At 46.6% G+C, this 27,097-nt stretch overlaps 2 protein-coding genes across 6 annotated transcripts in view; one reads left to right on the top strand and one right to left on the bottom strand.

The window, feature by feature from the left end:
- The window catches only part of TP53INP2 (tumor protein p53 inducible nuclear protein 2), a 57,112-nt gene extending 37,038 nt beyond the window's left edge, over positions 1-20,074 (top strand). The window contains exons 3-5 of one of the 2 annotated variants that reach the window (XM_043527529.1): positions 3,898-3,936; positions 4,108-4,243; positions 8,780-20,074. In XM_043527529.1, coding sequence (XP_043383464.1) covers positions 3,898-3,936; positions 4,108-4,243; positions 8,780-9,029 — 425 coding nt within the window. In that variant the 3' untranslated portion in view covers positions 9,030-20,074. Of the gene's footprint in view, positions 1-3,897; positions 4,244-8,779 lie in introns of both variants that reach the window. The other variant, XM_007057159.4, reaches the window with a different exon arrangement.
- Positions 20,075-23,631: 3,557 nt separating this feature from the next.
- NCOA6 (nuclear receptor coactivator 6) overlaps positions 23,632-27,097 on the bottom strand; it is a 72,148-nt gene continuing 68,682 nt past the window's right edge. For all 4 annotated transcript variants that reach the window (XM_037915969.2, XM_037915968.2, XM_037915970.2 and 1 more), the window contains one exon: positions 23,632-24,252. In XM_037915969.2, coding sequence (XP_037771897.1) covers positions 24,206-24,252 — 47 coding nt within the window. In that variant the 3' untranslated portion in view covers positions 23,632-24,205. The remainder of the gene's footprint in view (positions 24,253-27,097) is intronic.

Raw genomic sequence — 27,097 nt, 5'->3', positions numbered from 1 at the left:
GATGGTTTACAGGGATGGGGAGGGGAAATGGGGAACATCAGATTTTGTCAAACTGACAGAAACTCCAGGACAGGCCCTGAATGCCCACTTGTCAGGTGCATGCACACATCCTAAACAGTCCCCTTAACAACCAGCAGTTGATGTCGTGCAGGCCACAGCCTTCCTGCTAGAACCCCACCAATGGGCCCCTGAATATAAATCCATGGTACACCCATATCTTCAATACTTCATTCAGATGTGGTCACCCCATCTCAAAAAAGATATATTGGAATTGGAAAAGGTTCAGAAAGGGGCAACAAAAATTATTACCTGTATGGAACAGCTGCCATATGAGGAGAGATTAATAAGACTGGGACTTTTCAGCTTGGAAAAGAGACGACTAAGGGAGGATATGATTGAAGTGTATAAAATCATGACTGGTGTAGAGAAAGTTCTTATGCATCAAAGGCTGATGAGCTTTTCCTCTGCATTCTGCCTGCCTGTCAGGGATCAATTTATTCCAGCCCTCTTTTGGAGCCTGGAGTTATTCAAAACGCTTGAAGGCTAAGCTGGCCAGGTCCACCCTATAAGCTAAAACTGTAAGGACAAAGGCCCAATAAGCCACCTATATAGGGTTAAATATTACTCACGTCTTTGGCCCTCGCTCACTGCCTCGTTTCTGTGTGCCGGGTCACTTAGCTAGATCATTTCAAATGGGTCCCTCCTTTCCTTCTCCAGCCCCAACCTGGGCCTGGCTTTGTGAGACCCTCACACAACTGATGAACCACTTGGACCCTGAGGGTCCAGGCCCAGCTTTCAGAGGGGGCTGGGTGTAGCAGCCAGTAGTGAATTGGGGCAGACCAGGAGAGCAGCAGTAGGCAGCTTGAGCCGGGATGGACAGAAGCATCTTCAAGCTTCAGTGGGGGTAGGATGGGGAAGAAGAGTCTATTGGGATAGGTGGAGAGAGGGGAAAGCTATGTGGCTGGGTATGCTGCCTCCTAAGCACTCCTTGTGGCCCAGAGTGGCTCTGCCACATCCTGCCTCAGTTTCCCCTTCTGCTCAGGACCCCTTAAGAACTCCACACAATCCAAAAGGTTTAAGACAAAATTCCTCTGCTCAGCTTCTACTTTGCTGAGCCCGAATAAACTCTTTTCCACGCAGACGCCAGCTGGGCCCAGTTCCCCCTACCTGAGGGTCTGTTGTCTGTAGTTCTCCACCATCACTCCCCATTGAGGCGTGTCACAGGCCTTCTCCCCCAAGCTGTGCAGATTCACATAGGTTCCTGATCCTGGAGAGGAGCCTTCTTCACCCCAACATCAGAGGCTGCCTCTTCCTGCTCTCTGAGCTGCTGGAGGCCACACCCCACATCTTCCCTCTTCTCCAGCTTCTGACTGTCTCCCCCTGGCTGTCCACCACGCCTCAGTTTATCTAACCCTCCCATCCTGGTTTAATCACGTGACCGTCTCTCACATGACTGAACTCATTCTCTCCACCTGGGGCAGCAAATCAGTGGTGTCACAGGTGGGCTGAGCCCTTTCTCCCTTTAAAGGGCCAGCCCCCCTGTCCCAGGCTGGGAAAGGAGGCAGGAAGAGTCTGTGCAAAAAGCAGAGTCCTACATGCCCGTGACCTGGCAGGATCACGCACATGGTGCTGGTTGCCCAGCCTGAATGCCTGAGTACCACAAGTGCAAAACCAGAGGCCGGTCTGACCTATGTGCGCAGTGGAAACTGCAGCTCACCTGGGAATTTTCGGTTCCTCTTCCACTTCCTGTCACAGTTACACTTATTGCCTGTCTGGAAGGAAGCCTCCATGGGAACCCAAGTGCTTGGGGGATCAGAGGGTTGTTTAGCCAGGATCCTCCCCTCTCCTCTCAGCTACACAACTGGCTTGAGCAGTAGAGGTTCCAAGAAGAAAAGAAAAACAAGCAACCCGAACCACTCCAAACTTGTCTTTACGTCTCTAAATAATCTCCAGTCAGGCCTCTCGGCAGCTATTAATAGCCCAATATCCAGGGACGGGAGAATGACTCCCTGCTGCATGGAAGGCTAATTCTGGACCAGCGTAAGCCCTTTGGAAATATGTCCCCTGAAATGAAGTCTCCCATTGGCTGCGCTCTCCCAGCCCAAATGGCATCGCCCCTTTCGCCCTGGCTGATGAACAATTGACCCAGCATTTTTGAAATGATTATTTTCCCAGAATTTAAAAAAAGACAATGGCTGTTGAGGATCTCCAGGGCTTTTACAACGGCCTGTAAGGAAAGAGTTATTCCGCCCTTTGTACAGAAGGAAAAACTGAGGCATGGAGGGTATAAGTCATTTGCCAAAGGTTGCATAGGAAGTTAGTGGCAAAACAGAGGGTAGCAGCCAGGATTTTGATTGTGACTTGACTTTGCTTTAACCACTACTCCACACTGCCTCCCATTGTTATTATGGTCATCCATGAAATTCATGCTGGCCTTAAAGAAATTAATACAGAGCACCTATATAGCACTTTTCATCCGTCGATCTCCAAGCAGTCTACAAAGGAGGCTAAGGGTTTCTAACCATGCCTTACAGCTGGGATAAGTGAGGCAGAGAGATCAATGGTCTTTCCCAAGGTCACCCAGTGATTCAGTGACAAGGGCAAGCAGTAAATCCGGGTCTCAGCTCTCCCAGCCCCCACTGGATCACAGTGGCTCATTGTAGGCAGATGCATCATTGATGGGACTAATTGAAGCCATCAGTGTCAAACTAGGGATGGAAAGTCTGCCCAGCACCTTGTGCTTTCATATGTCTTTTTTCCCTTTGTCCTGCTGCAGACATGCATTCCGCTCAGATTTCACTCACCCCGCCAACCTGCAGAGGGGTTGAACACTAGACTGCACAAGTAGATCTTTGCTCAGGGCTCCCCCTTCCCTAGACCAGCCCCCCAGTAATCTCTTGATGCCTGAAGCACACTGAGGAGCTCAGCAGAGGTGGGGGCAGTCCTGACTGAACCTAGCCATAATAACATCTTCCTTCGCTATAACACAGCCAATATGAGAGCGAGAGCGCCCTGGAATCACACTCTTCCACCGGAGCTGCAAGAAACTGATGACGAGAAACAGGGAGAGGAACTAACAGATTAGAGACAGTTTGAGCAGCTGCATAAATTATGACACGGCTGCCATTTAGGCTTAGGAAGGCCCCATCAACATCACAGCTATGATGGGGTCCGGGGACCTGGTTAGAACACAGTGCTAAGTTACAGTGTTGGCCACATCACCTTAGACTGTCCAGGTTTAGAATCCAGTTCCAATATGCCGTTAACCTCCATCTCCACCACCAGTAACCAGCTCAGGGAGCACGCGCCTTGGAAGGGAGTCCCCTGTCTCGAGTCTGGCGCTGCCATAACCGTGTAGCCTAGCACTTGGGAATGCTCCGCTTGGATACAGGAAGGCGGAAGAAGCCCTGCAGGCACAGTTATGGGATAAGGTTCCTCCTGACTCCTGCCAGTCCGCGACTGGGTTAGGTGGGGTGGACAGAGCACGTCTGTCCGAGAGCAAAGCACAAGCGAGACCAGTCCCCCATGCTTTTCCCTATCGGTGCTCTCATCATTCTTAGTGGTCCCTCGGGCACACGGATGCTTGGCCGAATCAAGGTGGCCGTGCTCTGCTGTGGTGGTGTTTTTATTTTGCATGGTGGTTTATACTTCAGTAAAGGTTTTATCGTTTGAAAAGAAAGAAATCAATAATGCAGTTGGGGTGTCATTTTTACTAATAATGCCCCCTTTTTCTCCCTCCCTTCCCCCCCACCTCCACTGTATATTGTATGTGTGTGTCTCTCTCCGCTTCTTTATTCTTCCCCCTGCCTGCCCTGCCCCCACTCTGCATGGCTTCAAACTACCGTGGTTTTTTTGGCTGCTCCCACCTTGTGGATGGTGGTTCTTGTCTCTCATTAGATAGTTACACTTCAGCCCCAAGCAAAGAGCAGCGGGTAGGTGAGAGGGATTCCGTTTGCACTTTCCAGTCCTGTCCTGGGTCCCCCACACCTACCACTTCGTCGCCCCACTCACTCAGTGACTGTGTCAGCAGGCCTGTGCCCTCCCAGCCCGACCCCTGCTTGATGGACGAGAGTTGGTTTGTCACCCCTCCCCCCTGTTTTACTGCAGAAGGCCCCGGCCCCGTCAGGTTGGAGAGCAGTCCTATGGAAGACCTCTTGATTGAACACCCCAGCATGTCCGTCTACGTCACCAGCAACAGCATTGTGGTGGAAAGGGAGAGCCCTGACGAACCGATCAGTGAAGGGTGAGTCCAGCCTGGGTCGCTGTGGATAGTAATAATAGTACATGGTGTGTCTGTAGCTCATGGCAAAGGCAGACAGGTATCATCATCTCTGCTTTCCAGCTGGAGAGGCAGAGGAATGGAGCCATTAAGAGACTAGTCCAAGGTCACACTGCAAATCAGTGGCAGAGCTGGGATTAGAGCTGCAGTTTTGGGGCACAGGCCTTGCCCAGTGGCTAGGGCGCTCTAGGTATCCAGGCAATGCCATCTGGCTAAAACTCTAAAGAGAGACTTTCATATTAAGGGTGGGAGGATCGTCCATGGTCTCTACAACCTTGTCTCCAGGGGAATGTTCTTTCCTTACAACATTAATTTTTGGCACCCACAAAAGGATTTTTGTTTGTTTTGCTTTTTTCATCTAGGATCCTATCCCACTTTCATTCATTGGCTTCTAAAGTGACCGAACTCTACACTGGAAAGAGTTAACATGGTCTAAGATTCAAGCGGGTGCCTCCCTATTTCGGATAAACTACACCAGTCCTGGCAGTTCTCCCACTGCTGTCCCACATTGCATAGCTTCATGCCTGGACTGGCTTGTCTGTTTCCCTGCCTGCCCTCTGTTGCTCTGGGGGGCACCTGGACTGGCTGTCCTCTCCCTGTTTAACTGGCAGCCAGGCATGCCCCTCTGCATTTCCAGCTTGTGGAGAGTTTACACACTCAGAGTCACATACCAAACCATGCCTTGTGTTTCCACACGGACCTGTCAGGAGGGCCTGGACTTCTCGCTTTCTGGGGAGAGGAGCATGTCCAGGACCTTCTGAACAGCAGTTAATTGAATGCCAAGATCAACAAGCTGGCAGAGAAAATGCAGGAGATGGGGCACCCCTGGGTCATGGCCAGGGCAATGGGAAAGCAAAGGAGCTCTGCTATCATGGACCTATCCAGACCACCCCATATTCATATGGGTGAACGTTCCACAGTAATCACCTTGACCTTGCTGTTGATGAACTTGGAGGACTGATGTGGGGGCAAGGAACAGGCACATGGGTCCCATCCATGGCTCCTATACAATTTGGGAACCCTCCATTCGCAGCCCTAATAGTTGATTTACCCCCACCAGCCTGACCAGCAATCGAGAGTGACAAGCTTCCAGATGTTGGTGACCCGGCACTTCTCCGTGCCGAGAGGAGCTCTCCTGTTCCACCACCGCAGCTCCGGAGCAAACTCCACAGAGAGCTCCGGGAAAGGAGCCTTCCCACAGCCTGAAGTACTGCCTCCCCCAGTTCTCCATTACTCTCCTGTCCCACCAGTCAATGCTGTAACATTGTTAGCAGGCCCCTGGCCAAGCTGTCAGGATTGTCCTCCCCCCTTTCTGGGGAGTTAATGGTAGAAGCCAACATGAAGCATCCTGATATGTCCCCCACGTCCCGTTATGTTGTGGTCATGGGCAGTTTAACTTACATCTTTACTGTGGGGCTTCTTGATCTCCCTGTCCCTGTGGAGCTCAAGAACAAAGAGCATGCCATCTGGGTATGGACTTCCCTCCTTATCGTCTTGATGATGGATGGATGCGTTGATGTCCCTGGATGATGCTACAGTGACAGAGTGGCTACATCACTTACCCAACATCTAATTCATTGTGCAGTCAGAAGGCATAAACCAGAAGAAGTCAGGACTAGTTTGCCAAGCCCAGAAGCAGAGCTCAGTCCGGTGAAGTCACTCCAGGAAAGAGTCATACGGAAATAACTGTTCAGTTTCATCCTCCTCCTCTAGCCATATTGACACAGCATCACTGTGTGTGAATGATTCCCCTTTATCCCCAAGTGCCCCTTGGTACCCTAGCACCTTGCTTACCATCACTTCCCCTCTCAGCTCGAAGGACTCCATGACAGGCTGTCTTGCCTCAGTCATAATCTCCCTCCCCCTTGGGGCAGGTTTATTACAAACAGTGAAAATAATCCATAGCAAAAGTCCCCAAACATAGTCCATTTATCACCCCAGTGCACCTAGTCCATTGACACAACACGTACTGCGCTCCAGCATCTTCCACAGCACCTGGGCTCTTCACAGGTCCTCTCCTGTCCTTCTGCCAGGACACCCTTCCAGCTGGAGTGCAACTCTGCTCTTCCCAGTGCCAATCCCCCCTGTCCCTCGCTGGCTTCTCAGCTAGGAGTTCGTCCTCACTTGGGGAACATTCATTATCTCCCCGTTTCATTAATCTCTCATCTCAGGCAAGCCAGCAGGGAGATGCTTCCACTGTTCCCCTGGGTCCTCTGGCTCCCATTCTCCAGGAAGGAGAGGTCAGCTGATAAGCCCCGCCGCTGCTCCCCTGCCTTCCCCAAGGACCTCCTCCAGCTCTCTTCAGAGATCTCCTCCCTGATCCTTATTAGCCCCAGGTGCTGCTCTGCCCTCTGAACTGGCCAAAGGTGGAGCACCTGTTCTGGCACAGGGGGACTGGACCTGCTTCATTTAAAGGGGCCAGCACTCCTGTGACACTGCAGCTCTCCTAACCCATCCAAAGCTACCTGGCTGTGTGGCTGCCCGTACGCGTGTGGAGCAGTCTGTTCATATTAATGACAGTCAGCGTCACAGCACTCAGCCGTGTTTCCTCCACGCTGCCGGGCAGCACTTTGTAAATAGTGCTTGTTCTCAAACAGTGGACCAATTATGGGATACTAGGGAGCTTGTTCGTTTGAGCCCAAATCCCAGAATTCCAGTGGGTTCCAATAGACACCCCACAATGCACTGCAAGAAAAAGCCCAGAATGCCGGGCCCCTAGCAGCAGAACATTGCACCGGGGATATCTGTCCAGAATGGTGCGCAGTTATTTCCAGAAAGTACAAAGCTTTGTGAATGCAGTGATTGAGAAGGGAAGTAGCTTAAGATGGCATAAACAACGCAGTGTGGGCACACTCTTTCAGTCATACCACCTGTATCATTACAGCAGAAAACCATTGCCACTGAGTGTGGCAATAAGGCTTTGGAGTAGACATGGCTCCACTCACTTTTCGCTGGTGTCTCGGAGTTTACCACGTTTGCTCTTTAGGAAGGATATTTGTTGGCTTTTCCTCCTCATCTCATCCACGTCTCCTCCACCCTGGTCCTGCAGTGCAGTTCTAGTTCTGAGCAAAATTATCCACTCCGGAATGCTGTTCTTAATGCAAATTGAGCTCTCCTGGGCATCAAACCTTTCCCCCGCCCACCCACTTCTAGGCAGAAAAATAACCCCAGAGAGGGGACTAAAGCCCACTGCTTTTCCAGGAAAGGGGACCCTCCTGGGAGACAGCAGCAATCCTTACTTCCAGTCCCACACATTCTCCCATCAGCAGCCTCAGAGTTCACAACCAATGCCCGGAAGTGCAGCCACACGGCAAGTTACAAGCCACACAGGCTGCTCAGTGTTTCGGGACACGTTACCAGAGTATCACAACAGCACATACACACCAAAGGCAAACTGGGCTAAGGCCCAGCCGTGAGCTCGATGGCTTTTGGCATTAACGCTCCATGGGAGTGTGGGCCATATACATCGTTATTGTTTATACAGCACCACAGAGGGGCATTGCCCAGTTCAAGAGCAAATTCCCCAGGGCAAGTCTCAGAGGACGACGCTGAGCACCATCGGCTGGGATTTCATTTGCCCTTTGCAAACTCCGCTTTCATCGGGCCAAATTCCGATCCGGCTGGAGTCAGTGGAAGTTTGAAGGCAGAGGGTGAAATATAAAGCAAAATGGCTACAAATAATAGTTAAAAGTAGGGAGGAAATGAGGAGAGCTCAATTTGCCCTTGATTTCCCTCATTGTTGGAGGAGCACTTCTGCTGACCCAGCAGCTGGCTTGGAAGCTCTCTTCTCCCCCTGAGTCATCCATGCTAAAGGAACCTGGATTAACCACGCCAGTCATTTGATCCGGGCAAGTCCTGTTCCTTTTAACAACTCTGCTTATTGCAGATTGGCCTATGGACCAGTTCACTCATAATTCCATTGGCCTTGTAAGGGGCTTTTAACAGCATTGCTTACAGGAGACAGCAGGCCAAATTCAGAGGTGATGAGTAGGGGAAGGGTCTCAATTAAATGCCAATTACTAAATCAAAGGGAGCGTAAGATGGAATAATTTGCATGCTGAGCGGTTAGAAGAAACCACCTTAGAATCGCCTCTAAATTTGTCCCTGTCTGTGTGTTTGTCTATAAGATACGCGTGCAAAGCCAGCTAAGTGGCTGTTAAGGGGATGACAGCCTGGTTAATACGAGCATTTTAAAGAATTAACTGGCCATACTGATCTTGGAAAAATAGCTTTATTTCCATGGTGCTATCACCATAGTACCACATGCAACCTCCAACGGAACAATTCTTGGTTGCGCTGAGCATGACGTGGGGCTCATCTCTTTTTTTGTTGTGTGAGCATTTGCACATTTGACTCAGAAGGGAGCTGTCAGGAGTCTCGTGTGACTCCAGTTGGCAGTCGACCCCTTCGTGCCCTGGGGAAATGCAAAGTGGTGTCTCACCTATCTGAGGTCATCCTGAGCTTGACCATTAATGAGCGTGTGTCTCTCTCTCTCTCTAGGGACGTGCCTGAACCCCGGCTGGAGCGCCGCACCCCGCACCACCCCACCTCCCTCACGGCAAAAGCTGCCATCTTGGAGAAAGTCAGCCAGGTCCGTCGGATCCAGCGGGCAAAGCAGCTGGCGGAGAAGCACAAGCTCAGTCAGAAGGTCATGCAGCGGCAGAACCGTGCCAGAGAGCGCCACCCCCGGTGGGCCAAACACCAGGGCAGCTTTGTCTACCAACCATGCCAGCGCCATTACAACTACTAAGCTACTTCAGGAAGTGTGCACCGTGGGGCATTACCCTTTTAACTCTCAAGCTTCACCTCCCATCTCGCGATGCTTTCTCCAGCGGAGGTGTCTTCATCCTTTCTCTGGAATAAACCTATCCTCATGAGAGACGCGTTTCAATTTCTTCTGAACTGGTGATGCTCCACCGCGGATCCTTGCTGGGCTCTCCTTCGGTTTCACTCCCCTTTTTACACTAGTGTGTACATTTACTTACCTATTATTTTTTTCCTTCTCCACTTCAATACCTTGCCCTCCTCTCCTCCCCACCACTGCAGCTTTTGCTTTGGCGCTGAGCAGGAGAGAAAGGCGGCACGTCACCCTCACATAACCTAACGATGGGGGGGGACAGCTTTTAAATGCCAAGAAATGGTTTAAAAGAATCAGTGCTAAAGTGTCTGGAAAAACTTGTGTCAGTTACCCTCAGAAAAACGATTCCTAATGAGAGGTATTTCCCCAGCTCCCTGCCTCCCTCCTCAGTACTTGAGTAGGTTCTTCCAGCTGCTCTTGCAACGCTTACCAGTATTTGAATTCGAATTTGGTGTTCCCAATGAATGCTCTACTTTTCACTAAACTTAACACCAATGTTACGCTGAATTTATGGGAAGGTGAAGATGCCCCGTCATTTCCTTTGTCCCTTACCGTTGTATTGGGAGCCTGTGACATCAGTGCCTTTCTTTATGACATCACACTCTTCTCCACGGAACAGATTGTGATGTCACAAATGGAGATACCAGGTTCAAGTGCAAACTGGAATGAAACAACAAAATTGGCCCAAATTCCAGGAATATGTAACAATTTATGTGGAATAAGGACCATTCCCCTCTCCCACTTTAAAAACTGGATTGTATATCAGATCCTGTCTTTGAATTAACCTGGGAGCTGGGATTGTGGTGTCACTGATGGTCCTTACTTGCATGCTGTTATTATCTAGCTGTCTGTTCAGAGGTGCCATGCTGGAGTAAAAGGAACCCTGCGTGAGCATCTCCTAACAAATATTTAAGACCTGATTTTTAGAAGTGTTGAGGATCCACAACTCCAGCTGAAATCCGTGGCAGCTGCAGCTACTCACTGCACAGGCTTGATTTCCAGAAGCACTATTACTGTAGCCCTTAATTCCCCACAGCCTTTTAAAAAGAGTGCAAAGTCCATTTTATTATTCCGGTGCTTTCAGGTTACAGTCAGGTGTCTTACAATGTGTTTGGCCCACCCACTCCAAACAGCTTTGCTTAATGGACAAGTCTCACAGCTCTAAGCAGATTATTGTGTGTGGAACACAAGGTAGAGATCAGGTGGTCTTTAGAAAGGCTGAACAAATCTGCCTCATGAAATGGTCGGGAACATTCACTAGCTTAAGCAAAAAGTAACAAAAACCAACCCCCCCACAATGACTTACTTTCATTTTACAATGATGAAGCCCTTAAAAAGCTCTCATCCATTGAAATAAAGAATTCTCATCCCAGGCAATAGGCTGGGCAGAAGTCTGTGGGGGAGGATTATCTGATTGATTGTAAACACCATATTAGATCTTCAGAGCCAATGGTTGAGCAATGAACGAGGAGGCCTACCCACTAGACTGGGTGGTCATTTCCTCGGTCTGTCCAAATCACTGGATTTCTGGCAAAAGGCTCTCCCTGGGCTTTTCTGGTTTTGATGCCGTGGGGAAGCCAATGATCTGTATGTGTCCAAACAGGTCTTGGTGTTTTTTACTTTCAGTCAAAATCTGGACCCTTGGAAAACAAACCCACAAAGCAGCATTGTGTAAATCCCACCACCTCCACGGAGCTGTTAGAGGAGCCACTCCCAGTGGACGGGTCCAGCCTCAGTGCCAGGGAAGGGCTAGGGGAGAGCAGTCCCACCATCCAACTCTGAGACATCCACAGAGCAGCAGCAGGGCCACCACAGCACTATCAGGCCAAGTTAGTGCATGGAAATAATGGCCTCTGAGTAAACCCCAGCTCCCTTTGTGTCCTCCCTAAGAGGCCCTCTTTGGGCTGACGCATCTTTCTGACAGAAGAGAACTGGGCATAACTCCCTCCCTGCAGCTCTCGGATTGGCCAGAAGGCTTCACTCAAAAGAGACACAAGGCAGCAGTGAATCCCAAGGGCTCCTAGCATTGTCATCTCAGTGCTTCCAGCCCACCATTCGGATGATGATACTTCTTCAGCATGATCCTCAAGCTAATGCTAGGACATAACCCATCACTCAAACCCCCAGGCGTGGCAATTCTCCTTCACGCTAGTATAATGGCCTGTGGTTTGCTGCCCCGTCCAGGGCTCAAGAGGACAGCACAGAAAGGGGCTTGTGCATTAGTCACAGAGGTGGTAAAGTATGTTGAAGCTGGTAGCGAAAGGATGTGAAATGAGAGGAAGCGAGAGAGATTGGGGAGAAAAGAAAGGAGGAGAGAGGGGGAGACAAGAAACGAGGATGGAAACTGGAGCCGTTGAGAAGGTGCAAGCCCAAGGCTGAGAACTGCATAGCACAGAACTTGTGCCTACTTGGATGGAAAAAGATACAAGTCCCCCAAGAAGAGCTATATATGGCAGTGCCCCTATTCCACAGTTACAGGCAGGGCTAACGCTCACTAGACTGATAGTCCCTACAGGACTATAGGGAGTTTCTGATGGGAAATAAAGTTCCAGGCGTTCAGCCCAGTTGAGAAATTTCATCTCCGAAGTCAGAATGGGCTAAGAGAGTAACCCCCGGTTAACTGCACTAAAGATTGTGCCCTGTGACATGAATAGCCATAATCATCCTTGGTGGTTTTAATACTGCTACACCACAGCTGGGTTTGGACCAACATGTTTATCCTTAAAAGGATACTGTCAAGATTAAAAAAATCGTACATTAATAATACGAGATTAGTAAAACCACAAAGCTGTCTGAAAATCACATTCCTCCATTAATGCTCTTTCTTTACTGCTTGCACTTCACTCCCCGGGGGAACGAAACTAGACTATCCACTTCCTGTTCACAGGCAGGCTCGCTTTCCAGTGCTCGGCATTTGCACAATGCTGTTGAGTTTGAGTTTCCACCATGCAAGGCCATGTTGAGCTCCAAAAATAAACCACTTTCACTGGAATTTCTTCTATAAACCGTGATTCAAACCTTTACCTTCATAGTAGGTTTTGTGAAATTGCGTTTTTAAAAATAATTGTAAACAGTGGAGAGCCGCTTTTAAAATGTCTAATAATTGAGCTCTTGAGACTTTTGAGAGGCAATAAACTTACAATTACCAGCCTCCAGGAATGGAGGCTAACAGACCTGGTTAGCCCAGAGAGTGGCTAATATCATTGTGCCTGCAGGATCTAGCTAAAATGCCGGTGCCATGGGAGCCTCTAAAAATATGGAGACAAATGGGATTACTTTAAACATATTTTATATTTGTTGTTCTTCAGCGTGATCAACCATTGTTTGAAGCAGCCCTACTGTCTCTATCACTCTCCCAGTTTGGCTTTTGTTAAGTTCTGCACACGACTATTGTTAGTGTCTCCAAACTCAAAGCCCTGCGGCCCTCATGACACAACTGAACAGAAAGTTCTCACACAGCATGGAAATAAATTCTAACCCGCCTAGAGAAATAAGAGCAGTGCCTGGCAAAGATTAAAAACCAGTAACATCATCCTGTACTAATGGAAAGGATGCTTGAGGCAGCTATTTCTGATTGAATCATTGGTGACTATAGTAACGAGAGATAGCTCCCAACCAATATGCTGGACCTGAACACCTCCCCACCCCCAACACACACAAACCTTGTTGACGTTCCAGCTGGCTCAGGGCTCTGTAGCTTGGGCCCCTCTCTAATAGGGACCTGATTTTTAGAACCTGATCCCTGCTTTCATTGAAGTCAACAGCAAAATTCCCACAGAGCTAGCTAGGATCAGCTGTTTGTTCCTCTTTGCTTTTGCACCCTTGTCAGCAACTGGAGAGGCAGCTGAGCTCATGTGCACAATCTCTTGGCAAGACGGTTTAACAGCAGTTAAGAGAAAGAGAGAGAAGCCAGTGTTATTTCCCACGGTCTGGATGATCCCCACCCCTGTTGGTTGTTTGATTCCAGCTCCACATTGCCTCTACGTGTTGGAGCAGGGAGTAGCGTGATAGAACTTCATCTGCTCACTGCTGAAGGTCCTACCAGGTTAAAGATGGCAACACGTCTATTATTTCATTTGCAGCCAACTCCTTACCGGAGACTGGCAACGTCTTGACTTGATGGGACGTTTACAGCTGTTCACATCCTTGGTTTCCTATTGAATGCCTTTTTCTCAAGTGAGCCCTGACGCAAGTTGGGACCGGTGCATTTTACATGAATGCCGACTCAAGTTCCTGCAGAGGCGAGGAGGAGCTATTGCCTCAGCACGTCAATGTCCATAGTAGAGTTAAGAATTTTTTAAGCAGAAGTGTAGGAACAGGGTTAAATTTTGGATGCTCATCAAGTCTCCTCCCCACTGCATCCCCTGTTCAGTTCTCCTTTCCATAGGCTGTTTGGTCAATGTGTTCTGCAGCATTAGGCTGTTTCATGCAGATAAGGTGGCTTTAGAGGGAGATTTCCTTGCTGGAGCAGCCACCAATAAAGAGCGGTATGAGGTCAGTAATTTTCTGCCTCCCGGCCAGCTCCCACCTGTTACTGTTACACAGTTCTACACCTCCACTTACGACATGCCTCAGGCACTCTGCAAATGACAGCGATGTCACAAATTTAACATGCTGATGTCACCCGGGCCCAGAGCCCAAAGCCCCCATAACGCTTGTGATATTTGGAGCTGACCATTGTGTCTTGCAGACCAAACAGGTGCCGAATGGCTGCAAGAGAGAGAGAGAGAGAGAGAGCAAAGCTTCTTAGAAACACAAATTGCTTTGGGGAATGCTACTCACCTTGTACACCTTACAATGCCCGTGTCTGCTAAGCTGTTCGCAAACGTTTCTCCCAGTAAGAGAAGTCCCTCTTTAAAAGCCTCCCACCCTTGCTAATTGTCCAAGACAGTGAAGCAGAAACTACCCAGTTAGGACTTGATCCAGCAGCAATTGAAGTCAATGGCAAAGCTCTAGTCACCCTCAGTGGTGCCGGCCCAGGCCTTAAGTGCTGTGAAAACAGAGGCGCCGAGTCCAATAGCCCGACCACTGCCAGTTTCAGTGGTGGTTCATTTTTAATGTTTAAAGTTGTTACTTAAGTTCTCTTCTTTTTGGACGGAGAATGCAAGGAACTTTGCTTGGATGTCATCGTTCTGCACAACTGCATCATATTATCCCCAGTCAGCAGGGGAAGCCAAGCAAAACTACCATCCCACTTTATATTAAAAGAGTTTAGAAAGGGTTAATCAGTGATTAATAATGTTTTACTGAGCGGTCAAACCATTGTTAGACAGGTCACTGGGTTACTATTACCATGGCTTACAAGCATCTAAAACACAGACTGTCCTCTCTGTACTGTGTTTATAGTATCTATGAATCATGTATTAACCCTTTACAAGTTGATTATAAATGCACCTGCTATAAAGTGTGACCAAATATCTAATGCTGGGGCAGAGGTGTGTTCACACTGTGCTTGGAGGTGCCCTGCAATTTGCCTGTCTTATAAAAGAGCGATCACTAGGAGTATTGGTCTGCTACCAAATTTCCTGTCCTAGTTCTTTAACGATCGAGCAGAGCCCCTCATGCTGAGGTTGGATGGCTCTCCTTTTATCTTAAAGCAAACAAAAGGTGCTTAAAACACAGAACCTTTGTGTGCACGTGTGTACATATTTTAAAAACCCAGAGTGGATGTACGGTGTTGGTTTTGCGTTCAGTATTTCCAGTTGGCGGTTAGTTGTGTGATTCTCCCAGCTGAAAGGTTAAACAAACCAACCAACCTCTGGCTGGGAGAGTGTTGTTCTGATCTCCTACTTTAATGGCTATGCTGAGTTTTCAGTTTCTTTTTTATTTGTGTAGGGGAAATTACAGCATGGACTCAGGGACAAACACGTGCATTGGGATCTTTAAAAGTCCATATTTCAGAACCATTTGATTCTGATGCATTCTTTTATTTCCTGGGAGGCTGTGGATAGTAATCTGTATGTCCTAAAGGAATTTGTGAAACCTACTGGGATGTCTTTTTATTTTCTTAGCATGAATTGCTAGTACTGGCTTCCTTCTGGAGGAGGAAAAGGATTCGATTGGCACCAGTGTAACAGATTTAAAGTTACAAGTGTCCACATACTAGCTATGGGGCCACGCAGTGGCACACCCACCTTGCTCATGTGGGTCCCAGGAATCACATGGAAGTTATTAAAATGCAATTTACTCCTCCTCTAGGCCAGTGTTATTGGAAACATCTAGCTAGCTATTTTTAAGCAATATATTTTGAGAGGGCATCAAAGCCCCCAAGGGTTTGGGGGCAATGCCAAGAGCTCGGGGGCAGAGGTAACAACGGATCTGTGCTCCATACAAGTCACAAACTCTGAGCTAGATCTTGCTGCCAGCGGAGTCCATGGGAGCAGGATGGGGTCAGGCGGGTGCACAATGGTTTGGAAAAAGTGCGTTGAGAGTAGGGAGGGAGCACTGCGACGGTTGTTCGCTCTCTTAGGAATAATGTCATTTCTGATTTTTTTTTTTTTTTTTTTTTAATATTTAAAAAAAAAGACACTTGGTGGAAAATAAAGTGCTGGGGGCATGTCTGTTTAGAAAGTAAGGTTGGTTTGGCTCTTGCTTTCTCAGCGGGCGAGTGCCGAGGACACAGCTGGCATGGGCAGTGCAATGGAGTAGGTCCTCTGATAGGTCTTGCCCATCTTTAGAGCCCAGGAGCCAGATCCCTGTGAGGTACTATCTCCCCCACATGACCCAGGAGAGCTCTCTCAGCCTGTCAGGCTCTATGCAAGGGGCGGGGAGGAGCCAGGGGGATGACTGTCATTCCCCCTCCAACTGGGTGGAATGTACATGGAAAGGGCAAGATGGCCCCAGGCCAGATTCTCTCTTCTGCAGAGCTCCTCTCCAGGGGAGCCAGGGCCAGAGCCAGTGTGGAAATACAGCCTCTGCCTGGCTGATCCTGGCTGCCCAGAGATTCTCCCACGATCAGCCTGGTGTAGAATCAGAACCCACATCCTCTGCCATGCAGCAGTAAATCCTGCCCTTCTTAGTAGCAGGGGGTGTGGGAATCTCAACCTCTTCCCCTGCACACCACTGGCCCTACTTTTTTGAAGTGAACAAGAGGTTAGCCGTTGGCTTCAGTTGGGCCCCAGGCAGCCCTTCAGCATCCATCAGAAAGCTGGGGAAATGCGCCCTCCCCCCTCTTTTTGTTTTAAAACATGAATGTAGGGCCAAGTCTGAAGCCACATATTCTAGCATTCTGCATATAACATACCTCCGAGGCAGCCCTAGCAAAGTGATCCTGGTTCAGGGGCTGAATTCAAAAGCAGGTCACAGCAGCCATTTCAACCACTTGGTCCTTGGTCACAAACGCACAAGCAGTCCGTGATGCTAGACTCTGCCTCCTACATTTTGCCCGTGTTCCATTTGCATTTAAAGGGCGGTGAGGAGCGCCTGCTGGGCGACAAGCTGGGTGCCATGGAAAGCACACCCGCCAGCAGAGCTGTCCTGGAAATCCAGTACTTCAACACCAGCACCTACAAGTACCACTTCCGCGAGGCATCCATGCTGCTGGGAAAGCCCAGCCTTGAGGAAAGTCAATTCGTTCTAGCATGGCCCCTTTCTTTTAATATTGCAAAGTATAAGTTTAGGTATGTAACTCATCCCAAAGTTCCTCTCTTTAGGACCCTGTTATTTCTCTTTGTATATTTTAAAGTAGTGTATAGCTGTATGTGGAGCAGTTTTCTTTTCTCCCCCCCCAACCCCATGTGGGGAGGAAATCCATTAATGTTTCGTGAAGACCATGCAAACTCCCCTCAGATGTAAAAAGGCCATGTTTGCAAGGGCGCCTGGCTAGGATAATTCCCAGCCCAAATCCCTTGCATGGACTGGAGCTGAAATTGGTGGTTTCCAGTTATGGAAGAGGTGGTTTTTTTAACAAAAGAGGAGGGCAGATATTTTTGTTATTTAATAAATAGACAAATATGACTGCAGTAAAAAGTGAAGGTTTGGCAATGGTCACTGAACTGTAGCTAACAAAGCAGTCACTCCCCTTGATAGTGGTTCTCCACCGTTTCCATAGTGTAACGCTATATTACAACAGAAACAACCTTTGGGACACCTCACCCATCTAGCTAATGACACATACGGCTTGTTGGAGAGCCCCAGGTTAAGCACACATGATTTAAAATAAGATGGGAGACCAGCATATGTCTGGATGATGCATCTACTCCCCAAAGCTCTGAACTTCTTCAGGAATGCGGCCATTCTTTCATGGCATGGATACCTAACAGTACAGAGAATAGTATGATGCCATTGTCTGCACCGAGGGCTCACCGCACGCTGTAGTCAGCTGGTTACTTTCTTTTTAAACAGATTGAATTGGAAAAGAGGAGGAGAAGTTAAACTGCTTGAGGTCAAGCGTGTGGAATTTCTTCTGTAGCCCTAGGGCACCTTCGGAGCCTCTTCTGTAGATTCTCTGGGCCGCCTCCTCCTTGTCCACCACTTTAACCCCACTGACCTCTCTCTGGCCACTTTGAGTCCCATGTAGGATCAAAGTCAGGCCAACCATAGTCTTTCCTCCTTTAGTTTCAGGTGCTTCCTCTAGGCCATTCTAGAAGAACCTTTGACTATTATGCAGTTTGGTGACAAAAGTGGCTCATAGGCAGGGCTTGCTTTCACATCAGGATTAACTTCCCTTCCAGAACGGGTCAAAGTAATTCCCCAGTGTGGTCAAAGCTGTTTCCAAAGCTTGAGGGAAGGGGCAGGCAAGGGCAAACTGGTTATGTTCACCGCTGTCCATTTCTCCTGCAGCGCAGCTGTTCCTGTGAGCTGTCAGAGATACAGCCGTTCTGTGAACACCTCCTTGGCCCAGCTCTCATTCCACTGAACTATCTGGGAGTTTTGCCAATGGGAGGGGGAACAGGGAGATCAGAAGAAAGTCTATCTATAAATAAAAATGGGGGAGGGGGAAGAAGAGGAGGAAGTTCTCTGGCATAGTTAGTAAATCACTTTTGTTTTGTGAACCCTCATAACCAGAGGAGATGCTGCTTCCTCGTCTGCTCACCCCCCAAAAGGCAGCCTGGCACTTGCAGCCTGGCAACAGCGGGCAGCTCTCGGAGTGCAGAAGTGAAAGGGTGATAGCACTCTTGACAATCAGAAACACAGGGTCAGATTTTTAAAGGGCCTCACTGTAGCCTCTGGCTTTATGCCTTGATGCAGGTGCAAAAAGGCTCTTTCTAAAAACGTTAGAAATGAAATTTAAAAAATAAATCTCATTTTCCCCAAAAAGACGGTTATACAAAAAAGGAACGGCTCCATCTAGTATCCAAGCTGATGCTGACTTATTCCTTCTTTGTTCAATAAACACCTGCAGCTTCAAGTTCTGTCCACCCCCCTACCCCCTTTGTTTACAAGGAGGTAGAGGATGTGGGTTAGTACCTGATGAAACATTCAGCCCTTACCAGTCTAAACCCACTTGGGCTGCACCAACTTCCCTAATAATAGGTCTGCCTGATTAGGCTCGGAGATCTGTCAGGCTCATTGCTCTAGCTCAGCACCTGCTGCTTCTCCACACTAGCTGCCTGCACCTAGGGGGTTCTTCTGTCAGAGGGAGTCTACGCTAGCCCTCGTCGTTAACAGCCACCACCAGTACCACTGCTCAGCCTTCCCCCAGGGAGACTCAGATTCTAGATGAAAGCCTGGCTCCAGTGAAGTCAATAGCAAAGCCTCCTTTGACTTCAGTGGAGCCAGGGTTTTACCCTTTATCTCCAGGATGTGGGAGATCCTATTCCTTGTGGGTAGAGGGGAACAAAACACCCTAGTAGCATGTAACTTGTACAGGGTTCACCTGTATGAGAAACCCCAAACATCTTTGCTGTTCCAACTCCTTCTTGCCTAAGAGCGAGCGGGGGAGCAAAGCTGACCATAAATACAAACTGTTTTAAACACCCAATTCTCACTGCAAACAACGTGTATCTAATTCACTTCTGTGCTTTCAAAATCCGGCTTTTACCGCTCCTGAGACAAGGGTACAGCTCACACTGTAACAGCAACACAGTAATATTCTTTTCTATTGTATCATAACTGTATCTGTAATGTAGCATTTGAGTGTTGCAATATCTTGTGTGTGTGTATATATATATCTATAGATCTATTTATCTATAGATATATATATCTATCTCAACTCCCACAACTAGGTATTATACTCATAATACTCTCCTATATGCATTATACCTCTTCATAGTGTGTTGACTGTGTATGTGCCTTTCACCCTTTTGCATGGTTTGGTAACCAATTAGGGAACCATAGTTAAAGTCCTATGCAAAAAGCGACTGGGAATTTAAATTAAAAAAATAAATAAAAAGAAATATATCTGCAGCTGTATGTTATTTTGAAAAAAATAGATCTGGGATTTTCAAAGGAGCCAACAGAGTTAGGCCCCCAAATACCCTTTATTTTGGTACCTAAATCCCCTATACACCTTTGGGAACTCTTGCTTAAAATCAGATTTCCCACCAGTTTGAGGGTGAAGATAGAGTATGAAGATGACATGACTACCACCAGCGCTTTGCCAAAACGCACTGTGTATTAAAAATCCATTTTTTCCCCCTTCCAAAGGCTTATCTAATGAGAAGGTACTATTTGGTTTGAAAGGGTTGCCTTAGACCTTCTTAAAATGAGTTTGAGAACATTTTCTGGTTTTGCCACCTCCTTTCCCCTCCCTCCACACCACCCCCAACACTCTGACAAGCAGCACATTTTGAGTGTGTGCGCATTTGACCTGCTTAGAGCACAACCCAGATGACCAAGCAGATTAAACTCCTAGTAGGGTTTTTCCCCCAGCTCTGTTCAGCCGAGAGGGTGATAGATTTAGAATCTATTGTATGCCTTACAATAGCAGGACAACTTTTAAAACAGGGGTTTTGAGAAGACCAAAAAAAAAAAAAAAGCCCCATTTTCTACATCACTTATACTGTAGGAACGGAAACCTAGTTCAAACCAGAAAGCTAACAAAATACTTCCTTGTTGTGTGTTACATGTTAAAGCAATGCAAGCAAGGCTCGTAGAAAGAGGGAGTCTACTTCATGTAGAATACTGTTTAAACATTTGCAACATGTTGACAGAGCGAAGGACACGACTTCCTGGGATATGTTATGTGGTGTGTGTGTGTGTGTGTGTGTGTGTATGTAACATGGTCTTGGTTGTTAGATTGTAATGCTGTCCTGAAAAAAAAAAAATCTAATATAAAGGAAAACCACAAGAAATTAAAAAAAAAATTCTATATATTTAAAGCATACTTTGTGTGCGTGTTTTAAATCATAAAGGGAACCAGGTGCAGTAAAACTGGTTACATCCACCATTCAAAATCTGGTAGGATATTTCACTGACTGTAGCAAGTATTTGTTCCCTGAGGATGGTTAAGCACTGCCCTAATGGGGGAAGCACCAGCGTTTTACATGTCTGTACAGGTCAGAACACAGGATTTCAATTTCACAAGACTGCAAGAAGTTTAAATAAAAAGTAGTAAAGTGTCATGCTGCTAATCACAGTTCTTGTCCATGCAGACAGTGGGAATCTGTTGGAAGATGTTAAAATAAAAACCGTCAGCTCAAAGTGATGCATTCTTGATACAACACATCTCAGTCTGGGTACAATGGCAGGAGACCTTAAACTGAGTTAATAGCCTTCGTACTAATGGCCTTTTCTGAGGCTTGGTGGAGAATACTGTCATTAAACAAAAGAATAGTAAGCTGCAGAATTTTGCTGCCATCCAAAGTGGAGGGTAGGTTTTTTTTCTAAGCTATCTCCGCACAATCATATGTTTATCTTTATCACAGCATCCCATTCACATGATCGGTTTCATTTTAACATGTTTACAGGAGGCATCTGGGCTTAGTGAACTCCAGAGAATGGCACACTGGACTCTCTGGAAGGGAGACAGCACCCTCAGCAGTAGAGCAGGAATCAGAAACAAAGCTGGTTAGGCTGAATATGGACGGGAGAAGGCAAAGAAAATGGGATAGAGACGAAAGGATGCAAAGCAGACAAACCTCAGTGACAGGGTGGAAAAGAATGAACTTGACACTAGCTAGTAGACTGACTATAGCAGTAAAATTATATAGGTCTCGTAATATTGGTAAATTTCCCTGCATAAATGAGCCCTAAGGGTTGGTAGGAAACTCAGACTAGATTTGTTTTTTCCTCTCCCACAAGCCAGGTGGCAACCTTACACTGATCATCTCCACAAGGCTGCCTCTTTGATCAAACAATTTCCAGCCTATGTAAATCCCAAACTAGCTCTACCAGCAGAGGTTCATCAGCTCCCCTTGCCTACAGAGCACATGGAGGGATAAATAATGCAAAAGGTTAGCACATTTGCACCATCCACCACAGCCCAGAAGGGTGCAGAGAAGAAAGAGGGTGTCTACTTCACCTAGAATACTGTTTAAACATTTGCAACATGTTGACAGCTAACTGCCCTAGAGTCAGAACAGAACGTGGCAGTCCAAAGACACATTCTGCAACATTTTACATGTGGAAATCCTAACCACAGGTGCCGGTTGAGTTACACACTGTCAGAGTCTAGGATTTCCAAACAGTGGTGATAGGTGCTTCAGGAATAAGGAGATACATTTTATATTAGATATCCAGAACAAAAATGGGGACTAAGTCACAGCCATTCTCACAGGAAAAGCAAATTTAGGGGGATTGAATGACTTAGCGGACTGGTTATGAGATACAGCACTTCTCACCTCAAGGTCAAAAGTGTCCAAAATAGTTCACATCTGAGGGTGATTTAGGGGCCTCTAAGTCTTGTGGTTTGCTACAGCTTCCATTCATAAAAAAATTCACCATAACTGACTGCCTTGCTGGCAACCTCAGCAGCAAGGCCAAGAATGGCATGGTAAGAAACCAGATTACCCCTTCCTCATAGGTCTGGTCCCTCAAGTTTCAGGCCCATTGGTAGGGTTGTGTGGTGAAGACTGCACTGCCATTACACAACTTGCATCTGTTCTGTGGAAAAAGGGGAGCTTAGTTTCCACAAATATCACCCCAAGAGTTTTCACCAGCATAACAAATAAAATGTAAGGCAAGACTTAAAGAACCTATAAATAAACCCAGGGTTCCCATTTACACTAAGGTTTTAGGGAAACTGACACGTATGACATGTGGAGCTCTTCTTGGGTCTGATCTTGGTCTCATTGAAGTCATTGGAAGTTTTGCCATCAACTTCAATAAGAACAAAATCAGGTGCAGTGTGATCTCATAAGCAGGAAAACACAGAAATAATAAAACAAACAGCTTAGTTTTACATCTTACCTTGTTGAAGATGGTAGGATTTCAAGGAAGCAGAAGTGTGGAGATTGGAAGTGAAAAGGTAGAATAATTGCCCCTTTTCAGGATTTTGGCAAAATCTCTGTGAGCCATATTGCCTGCCACTGGCTCTTCAATATCCCTGCATCAGGAGTGGGTAGACGTTTTTGGGGAGAAACTGATTTTATACAGTAATCCAAGGTATCAAAAGAGCATGACTGAATGTGGCTCTCTGGGGGAAGTTAGCAGTTTCAGAACACAGGTAACATATACTGCCCTTTGGCCCTAGCCCAGGACAGAATTTTTCCCTCTGAAGTTTTATATGCAAAAAGTTCAGCTTTCTGGGGCAGCCCCTGACCAATCAACATTTGGCATTTTTGGCACAAGACAGCTTATTTGCCACTTTATGTTCCACAGACCATTTTTTACATGGTGCAATATTTGTCAGAATCACCTGCGTGCAAGGTAACAGGCAACCTAGGAAGACTTGTGTCTGAGGCCATGTCTACACTTACCTAGATCGGCACTGCTGCGATCAATGCAGCGGTGTCAATTTAGCAGGTCTACTGTAGACCCACTATATCGATCGCAGAGCGCTCTCCAGACAACTCCAGTAGGTACTCCAGCTCCCTGAGAACAGTAAGCGAAGTCGGCGGGACAGCATCTCCCAGCGACACAGTGCGGTAAGTCAACCTAAGCTACGTCGACTTCAGTTACGTTATTCACGTAACTAGAGTAGCGTAACTTAGGTCGACTTACCGCGGTAGTATAGACAAGGCCTCAATTTCTTACCATGAAAGATTCCCAGCACACTAAGGCTGACCTACTTTCTCATGTAGTACACGTGACCGAGTCACCACTGAGCGCAGAATACTTATCCAGATAAAACTTCCAGGTACCAGATTTCAGAAAGTCTCCAGACTGCATTCTTCTGTGCAGTATCTTCCTCTTGGTGAACACCTGGACATGGAGAAAGCTATCTTTTGGGACTCTTTGGTCCATATTAAATGCATGCATCCTGAAGGCTGGGGTAGTAGGCTTTGAATATTTTCGTGCTTTGCAACAACAGCTGCACTAGTTAATTCATTTGTGGTTAAACAAATTCCTCTTTAAAGCTCCAAATAAGGAGCTTGTAGGCCTAGAGCTTCAAGTAATCCACTCAATCTTCCTGTACAGTACTATGCTGCTGCTAATAATAATACAACCCAAATTATAGGACAACAACATTTATTTAGAGCATTAGGGATTCCACATTATACAAACCCTTCAATTTATTTGTATTTCACTGGTCCGTTTCTACAACAAATACATCAGATCTACTTTATAATAAAAATATTTACATTTCCAAACAAGATAGGGTTTGCCTGTAACCCTCTTACTGCTATTCACATACAGTACTTAAAACAACAGCACAATACATCGTTTTAATACCTAAAAATGGCAACCCTGTAATCTAATTTTTTTTAATGAAAAGTGCAAACTTAGAAATAAGTTTACAACTGCCTTTCCCTCCCTCCTCCCTTGCATTTCTTACAACACATTATCCTAATGCGCTAACTCTGGACTTCACCTTCCCATACCAGAGGGTTTAACAATAACCCAATTTTATATCCATTTATTTGTTTTTAGAAAAAAATCTTGTACTTACTGGGAACATTATAATATTCAGATGACTTTACTGTACATAATTTTATTCTTTTTTCAAAAAAAAGAAAAATCACAACTCAAAATTGCTATTGGTAAATTCACACTCATTTGCAAGTCTTGTGTTTCCATGCAGTACTTTACTTGGATTTTCTTCTTTTTGACTGCATTGCACTGGCATTCGTTTCTGAAATTAAAAGGAAAAACCTGTGGATGCTAAGCTAGTAAGCCTGTCAAGAGAGGCACACACATTGCTTTTTTTTTGTTTGTTTGTTTACATGTTAAAAAAAATGCTGTGGGGGAGGGGAATTCAGACTGTGAGCACCACAGAGGAGGGATTGTTTCTCATCTTGAGTTTGTACAGCACCTAACCCGATGGGTCCCTGATCCTGACTGAGGCTGTTAGGGAGATAGGACAATCCCAAATAAATAACGATAATAAACTCTCAGTAGCTTCTCTTACAAGGATGTGTGCAAACAGCTTCCCCGCTCACAGGGGTGTTTGAAGGCTTAACATTTGCAAAGCTCTAAGATCCTTGGCTGAAAGACGCTGTGTAAGTATTATTACTGTATTAGCTCTAGTTATGATTCTGCCATCTTGCAAAGCACTGCCACAAGAAGAAACCCATAAAACATTACACATGGCTTCAAGAACTTGAACTACACAGTTACAGGTGCAGTGCTCAGGCACTACAGAGATGGGTGCAATAGGAAAAAAGTGAATGGTTTTTGGAATGTGCCTTTTAAGTGCAGAATCTATTGGTCCCACTACAGAGAGGGCTTGAGTCCTGATGTAACACAACTGTGTATTAAACTCTTGCTTTTGCTTAATGTATGGCTGCTGTAGGAAGAATCCACTATGTCTCACTAATAACTTGCATAGCAAGTTACAAAATACTGTAGCACTTCAGCAGAGGAAACAGAAGTACTTACAGAAGCTAGAGCGAAAGTAGAGGACATTTCAAGTGCACTTAAAGTGCACTCGCAATTTCCATTTTAAAGTGGTAAGAAAAATATTGAGCAAGGACGGAGGGAACCTACATCCTTACAATTTTAACTAAGTACAACATAGTAAAAGTTTGTGATGATTCTTTGGCTCTTTACAATGTCTTTTGAAGACTATCCTTCTGTAACAGTCTGCATTTTAAAACCACTGGGGAAAAACAGTGTTGCAAGGCAACAAAGCAAAAAACCAAATACTGTGTGCAATTTGGTCTCTCATGTTTAAGAAAGATGAATTTGAACTGGAACAGGTGCAGAGAAGGGCTACCAGGATGATCACAGAAATGGAGAACCTTCCTGACAAGAGGAGACTTGGCCTGTTTAGCCTAACAAAACAAAGGCTTAGTGGAGATATGTTTGCTCCCCATAAATACATCAGAGGAATAAATGCCAGGGAGAGAGAGGAGTTATTTAAGTTAAGGGCCAATGTTGGCACAAGAACAAATGGATATAAACTGTCCATGAACAAGTTTAGACTTGGAATTAGACAAAGGTTTCTAATCATCAGAGGGGTGAAGTTCTAAAACACCCTTCCAAGGGGAGTAGTGGGGGCAAAAAACCTAATTTGTTTCAAGACCGAGTTCGATACATTTATGGAGGGGATGGTACGATGAGATTGCCTACAACGGCATATGGCCCATTGGTGACTGTTATTAGCAAATATCTCCAATGGTTAGAAATGGGACTCTAGATGGGGAGGGCTCTAAGTCCCCAGCAGAACCTCACCCATTCAACCCCAACCCCAGATATAGCAGTCAGTTGTACCCTGAGCATTTCAGCAAGATCCAACAGCCAGAGAATTGTTTCCCAGATATCTATGCGTAGGAGCCAGAGGGGGGACATGCCGCTGCTTCTGGGAGCCGCACGGAGCAGCCCCTTACCAGGCTCCCTGGCTGGAGCGCTAAAGAGGGGGCAAGCCTCAGACCCAGCGGGAGCTCGAGGGCCAGATTAAAATGGTTGGTGGGCCGGATGCAGCCCACGGGCCGTAGTTTGCCCACCCCTACTGTAGAGCCACTTCTTCCAAAATACCTACAAGAACTAGCAAAGTATTTCTCTTCCAACAATCTCTTTTACTCCATCTTACTGTGCACTAGATTTTGTTTAAAGAACTTGCATCACCTCTCCTATCCCTCACTGCAGTGTCTGAAGTCAGTTTGTATGTTAGTGCACAGATCATGTTTTCATTTGTAATGAAAGGCACCTAACGCTTTCCCGAGTGCATTTAAAATAATAAATACACTTAAAAAAAAGTTCTCATTCACTATTAAAAGGTAGAACAGACAGGAGTATGCACAAATGACAAACTTCTTCAGGTTCCATCAGTTAGGTGGACGTATGTATGCTAGTCAAGGGTGTGAAAAAGCCATACCCTGACTGGCGTAGCTATGCTGACCTAACTCCCAGTGTAGATGCTGCTATGTCAAAGGAAGAATGTTTATGTCAACATATGGCCTGGTCCATACCTAAAACAGGTCAACCTAGCTATCTCACTCAGGGCTGTGAAAATGTCCTGTGCAATGTAATTAGGTCAACCTGACCCCCACTATAAAACAGCTTGGCTGACAGAAGAATTCTTCGTCGATCTGCATATGATCTCTCAAAGGGGTGGATTTATTACAGAAATGGAAAAACCCCTTCTGTTGCTGTAGTAAAAGTCGACCTACCCATAGCTACTGTCATTTGGGGATGTCGTGTTCTTAAATCAACAGGAAACAACAAAAAGCAGTTCAGCAGTTACTCAAAGTATTCACCTATGGCTGCGATAGCTCCTGTACCTGCTTGTGCCCAGCCCTGCTCCTGCCTTTGACCCAGCCTTGCCTCACTCCAGGTAACCAAGCTCTGATCCTCAGCTCTGGCATCTGGTCTCTGACTTCTGCTCTGACCTGCGACTCCACCACTAGGACTGACCACCCACGTCCCAGTCACTGACATCATGAACCAGGCATTCTACTAGTGAACATGTATGTGCCACACAAATGCTGCATACTTTGTTCTAGACCATAGCCCTTAGAGAAATAAGACACTCCAGC

This window comes from Chelonia mydas, chromosome 13 (assembly GCF_015237465.2).
Source record: "Chelonia mydas isolate rCheMyd1 chromosome 13, rCheMyd1.pri.v2, whole genome shotgun sequence".
NCBI classification, from domain to species: Eukaryota; Metazoa; Chordata; order Testudines; family Cheloniidae; genus Chelonia; species Chelonia mydas.
This window is presented reverse-complemented; position numbering and strand designations above follow the sequence as displayed.